This window comes from Candida margitis, assembly GCF_024628925.1.
Source record: "Candida margitis strain CBS 14175 chromosome Unknown scaffold9, whole genome shotgun sequence".
Taxonomy (NCBI): Eukaryota; Fungi; Ascomycota; class Pichiomycetes; order Serinales; family Debaryomycetaceae; genus Lodderomyces; species Lodderomyces margitis.
Genome location: NW_026261766.1, coordinates 90,965 through 107,851, shown reverse-complemented (window position 1 = coordinate 107,851; position 16,887 = coordinate 90,965). Strand labels below are relative to the sequence as shown.

Genomic DNA, 16,887 nt, shown 5'->3' with positions numbered 1-16,887 from the left:
AAAATGCGAAGAACAAAAAAAAAACAAAAAAAACAAAAAAAAGACAATATTAAGCTCCATCATAAACAACAGTCACACAGCAATTGGCGAATAAATGTTTGGTCTGGCATCATCCACAACTCCATCATTTGGAGGATTTGGATCTGGAAATACAAATGCAACTGGGGGTGGACTATTCGGACCAAAGTCAGGGTCTGTAGGCTCTGCACCCAGTGGAGGTTTATTCGGACAATCAAATGCTCAGCAGCAACCGCAACAACAACAACAGAATACATCAGGAGGATTGTTTGGGAGTAAACCTGCAGGAAGCACGAATGGTGGGTTATTTGGTCAAAGTAGTACCAGTGGCACCAGTGGTGGATTATTTGGACAATCAAACCAACAACAACAACAACAGCAGCCATCGCAGTCAGGAGGCTTATTTGGCAATATTCAAAACCAACAACAACAACAACAACCTTCGTCTGGTAATGGGCTTTTTGGACAGCTGAACCAGCAACAACCATCTACTGGAGGTGGATTATTTGGAGGACAACTGAATACTACTACGAGTGGTGGTTTATTTGGGAAACCTAGTACTACATCAGGTGGTTTATTTGGTTCAAGTTCTTCTTCGCAACCAAATGGTGGTATTGTCGGTGGAGGAAGTAATACAAACCAATCGAGTGGAGGATTGTTTGGCAACAGTAACACAAGTACACAACAAAGTGGGAGTTTATTTGGATCAAATACCAATCAATCTGGTGGTGGATTATTTGGAAGCAAACCTGCAATTTCAGGTGGGCTCTTTGGACAATCTTCGCAGTCTCAGCAACAACAGCAGCAGCAATCACAACAGTCAAACGAAACAACTCAATTAACAGCTATGACTAGAGTTGGTGACCTCCCGCCAAACATCAAAAATGAATTACAGCAGCTTGATACATATATAAATACTCAGCATCTAATTGCGACTACATTGAACTCAGATATCACCAAACATGATGATTTGATCAATACCATTCCCAAAGATATTACGTACTTGCAAAACAAATTGCTATCCACGAAGCAAGCCCTTAAATTTGACACCAACCAATTACAAGACCTCAAGAACATGAACAATGAAATCACAGAGGATGTAAATAACATCATGCAACTAATCATTCAGTTGAGTACTCCGGGAACAAAGTTATCTAGCTCATACCAATTAAATGAGTTTTTTATCAAAAAGATTAAAAAGTATTACGAAGTGCTCAATATATACGAAGAGACAATCAATGAGTTGGAGAGTGTACTAAATGGATTGGAGAAAAACTGCAACGAAGGGTTTGGCAACTTGGCTAGTATCATTCAAGTCATCAAATCACAATATACTCTATTCATGGATCTATGTGAGACTATGGCTCAATTGCATAATGAGATAAATAGGCAGAGTAAGTAAGATGTGTAATACAAAGTAACTTTCTTTGCGATTGTTGTAATCTTCGCTGATTTGGATGTGAAAGGGAACAAAAAAAAAAGGAAATCGATTCCGAAGCATCACTTCCACTCATGTATAATCTCATCGCATTCAATTGTATGCTAACATGTCACGAGCTGATTACCTTTCAAAGTACCTAGGCGGTCCCACGCAGACTGAAAAGAAAGAAAAAAAGAAAAAGAAGAAAGTGATCCCTGTTCAAAGTTCAAATATAACCATCACCAAAGCAAAACAGCATATACCGACGCCAACTGTCGAAGACAACACTCCACTCGACGAAATCAACGACTATGACGAATCTAAACCAATGATAGTCGAGAATGTAAAGGAGCATAAAGGATTCAAACGAATAGACAACAAGTCATTGGTGGAGCTACCCACACAAGAACGACAAGCGTCATCAACTACACCAACTTCAGCAGCATCACAAAGCACCGTGTATCGTGATGCATCCGGTCGAATCATTGATATTGAGGAGGCCAACCGAAATTTCCAACAACGCAAAGATGAGAAACACGAGCTGCGACAGCAAACACAAGTCCGCACATCAGTCCAAGAACAACAGCAGCAAGAATCGACCAAGTTCAAACTCAAACTCAATGATAATTTCGAAGATCCCCTAAATATTTTCCAAGACGACGATGACAAAGAGAAGCTCGAATATGAAGATAAACCGCGATCACAATATATGTATAACAAGGGGGTCAACCCACTGAATCGATTTGATATCCCAGCTGGATATTTTTGGGATGGTATTGATCGATCCAATGGGTTTGAGGAGTTAATGTTGAGGAAGATTAATGAAAGGAGCTATAACAAAATGGAAGGGAAGTTTAATCAAGATTATGAGTTGGATTTTGACGTCGATTAGGCAGCGTAGAGCTGATGTGGTTTGTTGGATTTTGCCAGTATCAAATGGACGTTGAAATGAAGTAGAGATTGATGGCTTTTGCTGCCTCCACAGTTGAATGTGAGGTTTAAATTGACGAAGAGTGCCAATAGCCACAGTCTTGTCATTTTTGATTGCTCTTACTTTAGAAAATGGAAAGTGCCTCGAGGATACAAGACTGATTTAGTTTCTCCTTTTAACCACTAATACAAGTTCAGCAATGTCTCTACTAAATGAAGCTATGTTGTAGACGTCTCCAGTGCTCGTAATTTGGTAGCATCGATCAATTACACAAAACAAAAGGTTTAAGCGAAAACAAAATTTCCTCTCCTGACTAGTACTATACACCACCTCAAAACCCTAGCTATAAACCATGCCACCAGCAAAGATCCCTGGCTATTATTTTGACGAATCTCGCGGGAGATATTTCAAGATAACAAATGGAGCTGTACCTGTTGAAAACGACGCGTCGCAAAAATATCACAACAATTCAGTCCAAGCGGAGAAACGTAATCAACACTTTGACAAAGTAGAGAAGCAGGAACAGAAAAAACACGATAAAGAAAGTAAAAAAAGACGTCATGGACAACAAGTGATCAATAATCCTCGTGTGACTCCATTTCCTCCCTCAGATAAAGTTTATCAGAGGCTACGAAGAGTTGAATTTGATCACTTGACCCTCCTCGGCTTGAAAACTGGCACTATTGATCTAAACAAAATCTATTTCAAGAATGACTTGATTGATACCATTCGAAATGGTGCTAAGCTAGAGCAAAATCATATCATACCGCCACAAGGTACAATTGCGGCATACCACAAAGATTACTTTATCGTGGCTATGACTAAATATGGAGACGAACAAGTGTTAAACATGTCTGTATTTACTTCTTCAGGGAAACTATTTGTTCCCCCACAATCTATGTATTGCATTGTTGCCGACGGATATCAGAATTTGACTAAAGTTGGGGCCGATGATCTCTTTGCAACTTACAATCAGAATCCGTTGCACACAAGGATATATACTGGATACAATGATACTAGGTCGGTGTCTTACATTTTACAAAATTATGAATTCTTTGGAGAGAAACATTGTCCTGTGCTAAAATTCCATACTTTCAGTTCAATCGACAATTCTTTTGAAGATTTAACAGTGCCCTTAATGAGGTTTCTCAAAACTCAATTTAGCAAATGTCATAAAAAAATCGGCAATAATCTCAATAAGATGTTTGGATTGGATAGCTTTCAGTTTACTCAATCTTCTTCAACTAGTATTAATGAAATTAATTCCGTATTGAAAAGTGGTGCAAGCTACTTTCAAGTGCAGTCTCGTTTGGATGCATTTTTGATAGCGCATGATGGTCCGAAACCCGAATACATTTATAAGCCAGTTGAACGTATGCTAACTAGCTCTATGATTGCGACCTGTGATGTTGTGGATAGCCAAATTGTTGCTGTAACTTCAAGTGGTCAAATTGTATATTTTGAATATAACCCTGACTTGAAGAAATTTCAGGAGTTTAAACTATTCACAACTCGGATGTCTATGGAGCAACCACTGGCTAAGTTGAAAGGAGACTTCATATACGTCAAGGTGGGAAAGGAGATTTTGGCCATCAATTACAAAGAGAAACAAATTGAGCGGCACACGTTTGATAGCTTGCGCCATTTTTTTATCTTGTCGGCATCCAAATGGCTAATTGTCAATCACAATCTAATCCTGTATTATTATCCCCGGACTAAAGAGTTTGAACAAGTTATGTCTTACAATCATGGAAACGACACATTTCAGCAATTTCAACTAATCAATAATCACTTAATCTTCACCACAGGTTCAAGATTCAAAGTAATCAACTTGTCACGAGCCATCAAAGATCAAGTCGCGGTGTTAGAGGTGGAATTTGAAACGCGCATATACGGACATTTTAGAAATTACAGATTGCATCGCATAATAGACATGGGTGTACGGCATGGTCGAACTCTTGTGGGATTTCAGTTTGCCAATCCTGGAAGAACTCATACACGGTTTGAGTCGTATTACATCTAGGAAAGGGGAAACATCTCCTCACGAATCTATGTGCATGGATATATATATCTACAGGTGTGTAATAAAAGGAGCTCTTTACTTATTAGACTATACATATATAAATTGTAGAAAGTGCAAGTGGGTTGTGCTTTGTGAAAATTCAAAGGTCGGGTCGTTAATGGAAAAAAAATAGGCTAGTTATTCTCTGAAAGCCACACATTAAGAAAACATCATTGTTGTTGGATATATGAAAAAATAAAAATCTATGAATTAAAAATAAAAAAGAACTTGGAAAGGTTTGCAAATGATAATAATAAAAAAATGTGAGTTCTTTAAAACAAATGGGTTGGAAATGCTCCACTTTCTATATCTATGATTATCGGATTTCTTTTTTTTGTTTCTTCTTCTCTTTATCTATTGCTTTATGTTTGTTTCTATTATATCTTTCTCATTCTCTTACTTTTTCTGGATATAGTTCAAGTATGAACTGTAATCGAATTTTCCAAATTTGTAATCAATATCCATAAACAAAGTCATAGCATCGTATGATTTGTAGGTATAATCAGCAGGCAACTTAATCAATGCATCTTGTTCCTTACTAACAGATGGGTCAATAGCTGACTTGTTGACATAAATCAATCTATCGCCTTTCTCTTGCGAGTTGTAAACTTGATCGTTGGTTAAATTGTAAACTCCAGGGTAGCCACTGATTGCTTTGAAATTCGATTCTCTTGTGATTGGTGGAGTTAATGGGAACAAGCTTTGCAATAATTCATAAGAAGCTAAAGTGAAGCCGAATTGTGGTGACGATCTAAACACTCTGGCCAATGAACCTTTAAAGAATGCTGAAAATCCTTCTTGTTTAAGAATTGAAGCACCGCAATCAACGATACCCTTATACTTGATGTCATTCTTTTTACCAGCAACTTGCAATCTAGTCTTTATCACATCGGCAGGAGTGGTGAAAAAAGCTGCTGGAGCACCAGCCAAAGCACCAGAAACCAATAATTGCCAAGTAGATAATTTTTGCTTCTTGGTGGCATCATTTGGATCAAAACCAAACATGTATTTCTTCAAGTTGGCATATGTAGGGAAATAGATTGCTGAAAATGGCACGTCTCTTAAAAGACATGCGGATGCACCCTTGTACAATCCTCTGAGTCCTAATTGTCTAATAATTTGACTAGCATTCAAATGTTTGATTGGAATTTCGCCTGGCTTGGTCAAATTCTTGGTATTACCTTGCATTTGCAATCTGATCTTGACGATTTCCAAAGGATTGGTAAAGATAACTTGACATGCACCAGCAGACATACCTGCCAAAATCTCCCAATTCATAGTAATGGATCCATCTTCTGCAGTTCCAATTTTACGCACCAAATCATTAACAGTCAACTTGATGGCCTTTTCTGGAGCAACACCCACCAACTGTGCAGCCAAACCGGAATATAATCCTTTAAATCCTTCGTTTCTCAAAATCTTTTTAAAACAATCCAATGAGTTATCGTACAAGGCCTTGTGTTTTTGGGCTTGCATTCTAGTTTTGACCAAATCGATTGGATAAACAGCTGTGGCACCAATACATCCGGCAATTGAACCAAGGAAAAATGAGTATAATGAGTCGTAAATTGGCCACAATGAAAAATTGTCACTTGGCTCATGAGTCGAATGGCGACTTTGAGGGTGTTCGAATATTGGGGCTAATGAATTGACATTATTACTAACATTAGGATTCAAGAACGAGATCATTTGTTTACGAGGAATGCTATCTCCGCTCTCTTGGTTAATCAAGTAAAAAATCAAATCCAAGGACAAGCTTGAAATTTGTCTAAAGTTGGCCGATTTCAACAATGGATCGTTCAAATGGTTGTACAAGTCCTTTTTGTTGATGGTGATATCCGTCTTGTCCTTAGTTGTTGGTGGAGTATTTACAATAACTTCATTAACCAAGTCAACCTTGCTCAATGTGTCATAAATGAATAAAACGTCGGAAAGAGTATATTCCTTTTGATTATCAAAGAATCCAGTGACATTTGGTAAATTTTTCTTCAACTTGTTTGATAACTTATGACTAAACGTGTTGGTCAAGATTCTCACTAAATCATCACCTGAAATTGTTTTGGTCTTGCCAGCTGCCACTTCAAAATTACCAATTAATTTAGTAACAGGTAAAAAACTAATCAAGGTGATAAAATCATTGAATCCAATTTCTCCCTTGGGTTCAAAAAACTTGGGGAAATAAATCCAGTTCAACTTGATCAACTTCTGTTGATAACTAGGGTCAATAGATGAATTAATCTTGTTTAAAATGTCAACACATTGATGGTAGGTGATTTTTGAATTAACATTATCACTCAGAGACAAAAATTCGTACAACAATTTGTACTCGCCGTCAGTTGAAGTCAAAGTCTTGATAAAATGTAACCAATTAGCTTCGGTGACGAACCCCTTCTTCTCAGTATCAGCAACCAAATACAAAAGAGAAAACGCTGACTTGGGGATATCAGTTTGGAATGGTGATAAAACATTGATGAAATCAGGTAAAGTCAACACTTTTTCTTGGTCCTTACCAGTAGTAGCGAAATCGTTAAAGATCTCCTTAGCTTTCAATTCAGTAGACATCTTTTGCTGTGGCTAATAATGTGTAAATAAGCTATGGTAAAAAATTGTGGGGGTCGGTATGAGGTTGAAAAGTTTTGTTATGTGACTTGTCTGAAGAATTAAAAAAAAAACACTGGGTAACTCTTTGAAACGATTTATTCTGACGAGTACTGAAGTAAGGTCTTTATTCAAAGAATAGTTTGATGAAACAGTTGAAAGTCTCTATAAGCCCATACAGTAAAAGAAAAACTGTTATTTGAAGAAGAAGATTTTGGTTCTTTTTCGTTGATTGGATTGGATGGGGGAATTGTGAAAAAAATAAAAAAAAATAAAAAAAAAAAAAACTTCGAAAAAAAAAATTAAAGAATAAAAAATAAAAATAAAAAAATAGAACCGTTAAGAAAATGTCGCACGAGTGTTTTTGCAACTAATTTAGCATCTTTGAATAAAGATTGGAGAGAGTTTAACAAAGAATATGGGGCAAAGAGTCCTACTAAAGTAGTTTTGTGATAACATGGTACCACAAGCTAGGATATATGTTATTCCTGAGATAAAGAAGGAGTCTCTAATAGGTTGTAGAAACAACTCAAATCTAAAAACTAGACCACTGATCTATTCCTTTGCTGCAATGGGAAGAGCGCTTTTGATTTTTACTAATTTAATTCTCCTAATTGAAAATGAAATTAGCTGTGTCTCCGACTTTTCGCTTAGAAATGGAGAATCAAATAGGGAAAAGAAAATGCCCTAATCTGCAACTTTAATATTTCGGTAAAGACAACCAGTGACTGTTTTACAGATTCTCCTCTATTCGTAGCCTAAAAATGACTCCTGTCCCTCAGTCAATCATTTGCTACTTTTAGTAAAGTTCATGCCTCTTGAGGTATTTTCACAGCAGTAAGTTTGAGAAACTCTTGTGTCCCATTCCGTCTGAGTTGAGCTCCGAGGCATAAAATAATTTCAAATTGACATACTACCCACGAGATGAATGGTGGTCGTCGCCTTTGCTGTGATTTTTGGGCTGGATACAGTAGCAAAAACTGTATTGAATGTAATCCGTAACGCACCCACATTGACATTCTAATGCAACCACTAAGATGCTGAACCTCTAATAATTTCAACAGAAATGTCGCATCATGCAATTATTTTCGCGTTAAGAATTTGTTTACTTTTATTTTATTTTTTTAATGCGGGGCGAGAGAGAGGAGCAGAGTTCGAGGGAGACAGGGCAACATTGCAGCCAACAAAATGCTGGTGAAAAAACGGCGACCCAGAAGCCGACTGTAATGTTAACAAAATTAGACCGAGAAAAGAAAAAAAAAATGCAAATAAAGCCCTCATTGGAAATTGAGGATACACTAGAAAGTGATCGGTAGAACTATGTATCTACATGTCAAATATGGTCTGGAACGAGCTTTGAAACACCCATAGAGCTTCCTTTAAATTTTGAATTCGTTTAAGCCAACGAATTTATCTCCCACAAGTTGTTTCTCAGCCGAGCGACTTTTTTCTGTGTCAAACTAAAAAGGAATTTAAGCCCGACATTATTCTTTTTATTTATTTTGGTTTCTTTTTCTTTGCCCCATCTAAAAAATAAAAACTTCCTTGTATCCGTGGTTTGGTTATGCACCGTTTTCGGTCTCCTCCAAAAGACACACATTCTAATGAGACTGTATGTTGGTGAGTGCGGGTCCGCGTCTGCAAAAGAACAACCCACAGAGACTTGTATAACAATGTAACCATAATTTATGATAAGGAATGTTGGTGTCTCACGCAGAATGCCGTGGACAAAAATACTTTCTCAAGAGAGGGGTCGACGACAGTCTTGTGATGTTTATTGATCGTTTTATTTTTTTCTTTTAGCACGCGCTAAAAGAAGTCTCGGAACATTTAGGGTCAGTTCAAAGCAAATTATTTCCCCACTTTTTTTTCTATTTTTGTCTCTTGCGTGATTTATTCCGGTGCGGAAATTGCTGCTACCAGCCAGTTTTTGATTTGACGTCAAGGAATAGGTTAAGTGACAAGACAACTATGCTACTAGTACAAATACATGGATGCTATATAACTCCTGAATAGACAAGTCACTTTGTATTAAATGGAATGTAAATCAGTTTGTTAAATAATTTCGCAAGTAGTTGATTCTCTCTGAACTTTTGCATAAATTTTCAATGAAATTGGTCATGTCGATATTATCTGGACAAGCTAGGCTTCTAAAATAGAAAACTATACTGATTATTTTGGGTATATACATGGACGAATTACTTACTAGATGAATACGGAGAAGAGGTTTCTTAACTCACTCAAAAAAGTTTCAAATTTGATCTTAGAGTGGTTGTAAATCAAGAAACTGGATTGTTCAAATAGCCACAATTGGAATCCGTTGACGTAGAAGGCTTTGCTTAGTGTTAACAATGTAAAAACAATAACAAAATATTCAACAACCTTAAACAAACCTTGCTTTCCGTTTGAAACCTGAATTGACTGTACTGATATCCAAGTTTGCAATCAAAGAAATTAAACCAGTCAGGCAGAATTAGAGATAAAGAAGTGAGACAAGGCATTCGACGGGCCATTGATTAGCCACACCTGTTCACCATGAAGTTAAAACCATTTGGTTGAACTAGATGTAGAGAAATGGTTTAGATTTCATTTTAAACTTATTGTAGTTACACTACAAGACGGTATTATTTAAAAGTGTTGCAATTGGAAATCATGAGGGCTGTAGAGCCGGATCTATTATGAAGAACTAAGTAATCTGCGTCTGAACTTGCTTTTGCCCCTATCTTTCTGTAATGGATCATGTTTAAAATAGGATTGCTGCAATAATCACCTGGTTTGGTCATGCTAATTGCAGTCCTACTTTAAATTCCTCAGTGTTAATATACCTAGAAATCTGGTCTATTTCGTACGTAGTTTTATATAGTTCTAGAAGTTATTTCTATACTAATATAATGCAACAATCATTTATTAATTACACATCTACTGTTAACTGCTTACTTTTCACCTGAGATGTCGAAACAGTGTTGACAGTCCTTTCGTTTCGGAAACTAACGCCGACGCGCCCAATAGCAAGTTTTCAACTAGTGGTCCCCGAAACTCTCAATTGTAGCTTGATTTTGGATTCATTGTCACCTCTATTGCCATCGCCCTAAACTTTCCTGAAGGCGTGTCCATCACTGGCGTTTTTAAACGATTAGACGATGACACTATTTACATTCAGTATATTAGAGAAATCAAAGAGTAGTCAGTATATAGTTTTGCGAATAACTTGTTATATTTCTTCGACCGAATTACTACTTCTCATACTTCTTTTGCTAAGATTCTTGAAGCTATAATTTCTTTATGACCCTCCTTTATTGAAGGAGACACCATATACTCACATTTTGGACAGTTGTTTTATTAAAATACCTTGTAACTAGAAATTAATTATTCAAATCATCTAAGAAGAAATATATTCAATTTTGATCGAAAATAGACCTGACATTGTTCTAAGCGGCAGCAGCAGCCCCGGCAGCGGCACCGGCAGCACCAACGGCACCGAGAATAGCAGTAAGATCAGTTGTAACGATTCCAACGATATCGGAAACATCAGCGGCTGATTTTCCAAGAGCAATGATTAATTGGACAGTATCATCAGAAAGAGATGAGTCACCAACAAGCAATGGGGTAAGAGCTTGGACATCTTTGAGGATAGTGTCAACGTCACTTCTCAAAGTTGAAAGGTTGGAGAAAATTGGAGTAACGGCATTAGTTTGAACAGTAACCTCACTAGTAGGAGCAGCAGCGGCAAGAGTGAAGACACTGGCGATAGTAGCGATGGTGGTGAATTTCATTTTAGATAATTATTGGGTGGTTTTGGTGGTTGGGTTTGGATAGAAATTTGATCAATTCTCCTCTCTTTCCGAAAGGTTTGGGGGTATTTATATATTTTCTTTATCTTTTTATTTCACCCTGCAAGTGTTTCGTCACTTTTGTAAGTTTTGGTTTATGAAGACCACCTGTTTGAGTGGAGTAGTTTTGTGTTGTTTGCATTAGAGGCGTTTTTTGAAGTAGAAAAGTAGAACAATAAAAGCGTATTTCGGCTTAATTCCACTGGTTTTAGTTATTAAGCTGACTAGCATGCAATTGTTATCCAAAAATCTGTTCCGTAAAAGTTTTCACACAATTGTCTATTAATAATAGGGTAGAGGTTTAATGGTTTTCTTTCGTCGCTTTTACAAAACAATAGAAGCTTATTATATTCCCACAATGGTGCACCTCAAGTAGCCAATGACGACTACTTAGCTAATTGTTTGAAATGTGTGAGTGCCACAGTAATTCCAGAGTTGCTATTGTTCAACAGATAATCAGCCGTTACCCGTGTCTGTGACCACGCTCTATTGTTTATCTGTTTCTTTTGACAAATGAAATTCATGTGCTGAATTTTTTTTCGCCAAATTGTAATTTTATTTCTTCATTGGTAAGCCTAACTATATTGAATTATATAGAAGAGCCACGGGCTTTTTCTCATTCACATCTGGCTTTATAATTTTTAGAGCTTCTATGGATTAAGCTAGATTTTTTTTTTAATTCGAGCCAATATGGTTTGTTACTCCGAAGATTACAGCGTTGACGGGAACCGAGGGTTTTTCCGCCGTGTAACAAAGAAGCCGTTTTTGTGATTTAACGGTCAAACCAATGAAAATAAAACAGAAAAGAAATTACCCTTATCTTATTCAATCAAAAGGATTCTCACTACTCTTTGTTTTGTGAAACGCATTTTTAACTAAATCGTGGCAAGCGTTCCGCTAGGCCAATGCGCTTTTGCAAACACACACGTGGATAGGTCTAATCAGGTATTGAACTTATTGCTCTGACGGATTACTCAGCAGACTTCCAATACAGGAAGAAAGAAACGATGAAAACAACGGCATATTTGCAAAATTCTTGAAAGATTACTCAAAATTGAAATCATTGTTCGTCTAATTCCGCCGGTTAGTCAACTGTGTTATTGTTTCGATCACCACACTTCAGCTATTATGAAAGTGGCCCAATCAATTTTGAAGTGCACAAGGCGGAGGACAAAAATAATTCAAAAGAGATTAACTAGCTCTCAAAGCATATAAGTACTAGGAGGCATTTCCCCAAGAACAACATTTTCGAGGAATAATTTTCAACTCCCCAATCAACTTAATCCTGCACCTCCACACGATGAAATTCTTCACCTTTGCTTCCCTTGCTAGTATTTTAGCCGTCGCTACTGCTGCCGATGATGCCAGTGTTTCTCCAGCATCATTATTACCAATTGTTGGACAAATTAGTTCAATTGTCGGAGACGTCACGGACCTTATTCAAAATGCTGAGACCATTTATCCTTTAATTGTTGGAAACTCATCCATTCCTGTTGAAATCAAAGATTTGGTTATTGAAATTACAAACTTGTCTAAGGATGTTGGAACTTTGGTCCACGACGTTTCATCAAACTTCAACACTACCTTCCATATCAACCACTAGGTCGTTTCATTTCTAAGAAAAGCAAAGGGCAATCAATAAAGTAGAACAGAGTTTATTAGTGCTGTTGGATGCAAAGCTGTATAGTATTCTTCATAGCCCTAGAAATAAAGTATAATTAAGGTTTTAAATGAAAGATTTCTAGGAAACAATACATAGTAGAGTACTCTTTTCAATGAAAGTTAATCAGAGTGAACTTGTCCCAAGAGTTCATCTACGTTGGCTCTGAACGGAACGTGGCCAGGTAAAACGTGATAATACTCAACAACAACGACGTTATAAAATCATCATGTATTTGATACGCCTTACCGAGGCAAAATACAATAACCAAGACAATTGAATTGCAATAAAAAAAGTACAATGAACTGTGCTTTTCCAATGATTGCGGCAATTTTTCCAATGATTGTTGTGGATATCGGAAATCCAGTAAAGGGATTTTTAACGGAAGCCTTCATGCATACGCAGCGCGCTTAAGGTACTCACCGATGACAACTACATACAGGTCGGAACACCTTGCGCAAAGAGTTTGTTTTATGACGCCACCGAAACTGCGCTTTGTCTTTGTTGCTAAAACGTTATCTATAAGACCGCATTGATTATCAGTAGTCATTTATTGGTCAAAATGCCGTTCACCGGGTTTTTATTGTGTGGAATGCCGAGGTGATTGCAATCTAACTGATTAATCGTAAGGGCATAAAGATATGTGAAATCATCATAATAAAAGGCTTTTCGTTGGGTTGGAGTGATAAAGACGGCTCATCTGTGTTTCTTCCTTTTAAGTATCTACTAAATCTCTTTCCTGAAAACCACAGAAAAGGGTCCGAGGTAATTTTGTAAAGAGATGGCGGAAAAGAAAAAGTCTAAAACTTTACCCGAAAGCCCTATTGTGTTTTGTGTAAGAATGCGGCAAACTCGGTGTGTCAACAGTTTTTTAGATGCGCATTCAATTTTAGCCGCCCTACTGCAACATGTGGTTCCTTATTTGCTCGTCTAGTCGTCTCCTGCATAGTCCCTAGCCCAAATAGTTATCAAACCGTGGTTCGCATAATCTGGTGTGGCTTTTTTGGTAGAGTCTGATAGTCTTCGTAATGGATTCGGAAGAGGAATAGCTAAGAGTTCAAATCAGAACATAAACTGAAAAAATGACTGCTTCCTCAACAATCGTAACCCTCGTAGAGACAGAGCACAGTGAAGTATTACTTACATTGACATTTAAAAATTAAAAGGTAAAAACAACGTGTATTTCAGAAAATATGCAATATCCTGAACCTACAGCGCCATATAGCTTCTCTAGTTGTTTTGGCCAAAGATACCGTTAAGATCGGATGAAACGTCACCAACCAAGCGAGAAATGTCACCAGCGGATTGGGAGATTGAGGTGATCAAGTCCTTGATGTTTTCTGGGAAAGTTGAGTTACCAGTAATCAATGGAACAACAGCCTGAACATCTTGAACAATCGATGAAATGTCCTTTTCTAATTGACTAATCTCTTGGAAAAGCGGAGCGGAGGATGCTCTTGGGACAGAAATAGCATCACTGGAAGCAGTTGGGGCTGCGGTAGCGACAGCGGCGATAGAAGCAACAGCAGTAATAGTAGTGAATTTCATTTTTATTATTATTTGTGTTTAAGCAGTCTTTAGTGGAGAAGCTTTCTTACTGAGGACATTCCCAAACTCGAAATCGGTAGGAGAATTCGTTGGATATTTATATTATTTGGTTAGCTAGTGTCCACCCCTATTACTCCGCCCTCTTTCTACCTCCCACAGCCAATAGATTTTCTATGGTAAACACAGTTGGTACTACCAAGCTATCATTGTTTAAAAATTGTGGATTTTGAAACAATTGAGCTCGAGTGCACACACATACACACGGGTTGTTCCGTTAAACAATGCAAAAGAACAGTGCTCTAACTATTTTTTGACAATAGACACGAGTTGTGTAAACATTAGTTTACTATTGTTTAAAAACAAGAATAGGGCAAAAAGCAAAAGCCACCTTTTTGACAATAGGGCGGGAGCTCATAATAAATTCCTCTTGTAACAAATGTGAGAGCTAACAGTATTTTTGAAGATACTATTGTGTGCGCCAGCCACAACTGTAAAAAGATCCTCTTTAACCGTCCCCCGTGGTTTGCAGCAAGAAAAAAATTGGCAGCAATAAAATAAAATAAAACAAATTTTAAATTTGATTTGCGGAAATGAAGAAGCAGAGTAACAATAGCCCACCCTGTACCCATTTCCCCATGTGCTTCTCCCCAAAGGTGTAGATTGTTTGCATTAGCCTTTTTTCTTCCACGTGTGGCCCATTACCCTCAGCCATGATCACTCTGGGCCATTTCTAACTAATTATTGCCTATGAATAGAGAGTGTTTCCTACTGTACCTCGTTTTATCGATGGTTTGATGCGTGATAGATACAAAGTATTGAAGCTCTGTTTCTGCAATATGATTCACAAGTTATAGTTTTCCGCCTTAATCGACAAATCATGTTTCACAACGGTATCACATGTTGTGCACACTTTTGATATTGTCTATTGTTCAGAGCAACAATCATTCTACTGTATTGTTTGAAAGAATATTTTATTGTGTGGAACCGTTATTGTTTTACAACCTTTTTTATTACACGATTGCGAAGCGACAACTGAGTTGATTGGCTCCCCGTGATGTTGCTTGTATCCCGCTCTCGATTTATCGAATTTCTAGAACCAAATAAATCAATTGCCCTGTGTTTTAGGTATTTTACAACACAGGGAAAACTATAACCGGGTTAGTTAAGGGGGGTTATTCTATGTTTCTTAGGGAGTACAAAATTGCGCGCACTGTTCTTTCTTTCTTTTCCCCCTCCCTGAATCAAAAAAGAGAAGCTACTCCGGAGTGACGGAAAGGGGGGGGCATTTTATCATAACCTGTGCTCCCCTATGTTTGGGAAATTTGTCTTGGCATTCCTTTTGCCGAAACTTCTTTACTTATTGTGATAGAAGCATGGCGTGTATGGAACTTTCTGATTAGCTCAAATGGATTTTTGTGCCACGTTTTGAAACGCATGCATATTTTTCCGTTCTCCGTTCAACGGTTTTTATTTTTATTTTCGCTACAATGGAAAGAGAAGAACTCAATGATTGTCGATGAGGGATTTAAAATTTAAAATTAAACTAAATTGTCACACATGTGTTTGTGACACATCCGTCCATGGAACTCCCTTCTATCCTGGAGGGGAAGGGAGGGGAGGATAGTTTAAAGAAGGAATGTAAAAAGTGTGGTGGGCAGGGTCCACGGTCAATTAGATTTTGCTTTTTAATAGAATAACAATGGTAGTTATGATTCTCGTAAACAGCGGCAGGTGACCACACTTTTAGCAGTGTGGTTCTAGAACCTATAATTCTGAAACCACGTTTTCTCCTTTTTATTTTTTTGATGAGAGTATCAAGATCTCTCCTGTGGATGTCCTCATCTCCAAAATCAATTGTTTCGTGATGCGAAAAAAAAAAAATCAACCTGAGGTAGCCTCGTCGCAAGTTTCTGTATGTGTACAAAACGATGCTGATTTATGATGAGGTTACACTTACCTAAATCATCTCCTCCATTCACTGATTCGCTCTGTGCAGAAAAACAAAGTTTTGCGTACGGCTTCAGGATCCCACTAAAATTTACAAATATCCACCTTTTCTAGGCCAATATGTCTAGGCTTACAACCCTTTCTTCCCACAATCAAGATATACGAGCATACTAAAAGACGAATTTAACTTTTGGGTATGAGGATGTTTTGGCAACGCTTAATTACATCCGCCACTACTATGCCAATTGTGATGCTTGCATAAATATCTACAGCCATGAAACCCCATAAATACAATCGAGTAGCAGCTACTAAGCCAAGCTTACAACTATTTGGCGGATGCCTTGTCATAGTATTTCACGACATTCAAAACTGACATTACACAAACTTCAACAACCTGATTTCATTTTTCATCTCAGTTAAAAATCTGCTGACGTTTTACGACACCATATACAATCTTTCAATAATGGCAAGTGGAGCACCGGGTACGTTTCCCCAAAATAACTTCTTGACTCAACAAGACACATACTAACAAATAATTTTCATCAAGGAGGAAATTTTAGAACATGGACGCCAACACCACCAGAAAGAGGTTCGTTCCCTCTTGACCATGAAGGGGAATGCAGAGAGCAAATGATAAAGTACCTAAAGTGCATGAAGTTTACCGAAAACAAGAATGCTCCAAACTGCCGCATATTGGCTAAAGATTACTTAAAGTGCAGGATGGACAACCAGTTGATGGATAATAGTGATTGGGATTCACTAGGGTTGGTAAACCTACCAGGGGATAAAGAGACGACTCATAATGAACAGAAACCTGTTAACGAGAAGTCTGAGGTGAAGAAGTGATTGAATCAGTTGTCCACAATAAATAGA

The 16,887-nt window shown here is 37.5% G+C and overlaps 7 protein-coding genes across 7 annotated transcripts; 4 read left to right on the top strand and 3 right to left on the bottom strand. All coding sequences in view use genetic code 12, as the record gives it.

Annotated features, from left to right (window-relative positions):
* Positions 1 to 94: 94 nt before the first annotated feature.
* CANMA_001288 (NUP49) lies at positions 95 to 2,330 on the top strand (the record flags this gene model as incomplete). Its single annotated transcript, XM_051813241.1, has 2 exons — positions 95 to 1,412; positions 1,600 to 2,330. The coding sequence occupies 2 exons, from the start codon at positions 95 to 97 to the stop codon at positions 2,328 to 2,330; spliced, it is 2,049 nt and encodes a 682-aa protein (XP_051673051.1).
* Positions 2,331 to 2,721: 391 nt separating this feature from the next.
* Positions 2,722 to 4,392, top strand: CANMA_001287 (uncharacterized protein; the record flags this gene model as incomplete). The annotated part of the gene is made up of 1 exon (XM_051813240.1): positions 2,722 to 4,392. One exon carries the CDS (start codon positions 2,722 to 2,724, stop codon positions 4,390 to 4,392), a length of 1,671 nt encoding a protein of 556 aa, XP_051673050.1.
* A 435-nt stretch (positions 4,393 to 4,827) lies between these two features.
* AGC1 (amino acid transporter) lies at positions 4,828 to 6,993 on the bottom strand (the record flags this gene model as incomplete). The annotated part of the gene is made up of 1 exon (XM_051813239.1): positions 4,828 to 6,993. One exon carries the CDS (start codon positions 6,991 to 6,993, stop codon positions 4,828 to 4,830), a length of 2,166 nt encoding a protein of 721 aa, XP_051673049.1.
* A 3,464-nt stretch (positions 6,994 to 10,457) lies between these two features.
* On the bottom strand, positions 10,458 to 10,802 carry CANMA_001285 (uncharacterized protein; the record flags this gene model as incomplete). Its single annotated transcript, XM_051813238.1, has 1 exon — positions 10,458 to 10,802. One exon carries the CDS (start codon positions 10,800 to 10,802, stop codon positions 10,458 to 10,460), a length of 345 nt encoding a protein of 114 aa, XP_051673048.1.
* A 1,357-nt stretch (positions 10,803 to 12,159) lies between these two features.
* CANMA_001284 (uncharacterized protein) lies at positions 12,160 to 12,462 on the top strand (the record flags this gene model as incomplete). The annotated part of the gene is made up of 1 exon (XM_051813237.1): positions 12,160 to 12,462. The coding sequence occupies one exon, from the start codon at positions 12,160 to 12,162 to the stop codon at positions 12,460 to 12,462; it is 303 nt and encodes a 100-aa protein (XP_051673047.1).
* Positions 12,463 to 13,749: 1,287 nt separating this feature from the next.
* Positions 13,750 to 14,067, bottom strand: CANMA_001283 (uncharacterized protein; the record flags this gene model as incomplete). The annotated part of the gene is made up of 1 exon (XM_051813236.1): positions 13,750 to 14,067. The coding sequence occupies one exon, from the start codon at positions 14,065 to 14,067 to the stop codon at positions 13,750 to 13,752; it is 318 nt and encodes a 105-aa protein (XP_051673046.1).
* Positions 14,068 to 16,477: 2,410 nt separating this feature from the next.
* Positions 16,478 to 16,860, top strand: COX19 (Cox19p; the record flags this gene model as incomplete). The annotated part of the gene is made up of 2 exons (XM_051813235.1): positions 16,478 to 16,496; positions 16,565 to 16,860. 2 exons carry the CDS (start codon positions 16,478 to 16,480, stop codon positions 16,858 to 16,860), a joined length of 315 nt encoding a protein of 104 aa, XP_051673045.1.
* Between the last annotated feature and the right edge of the window lie 27 nt (positions 16,861 to 16,887).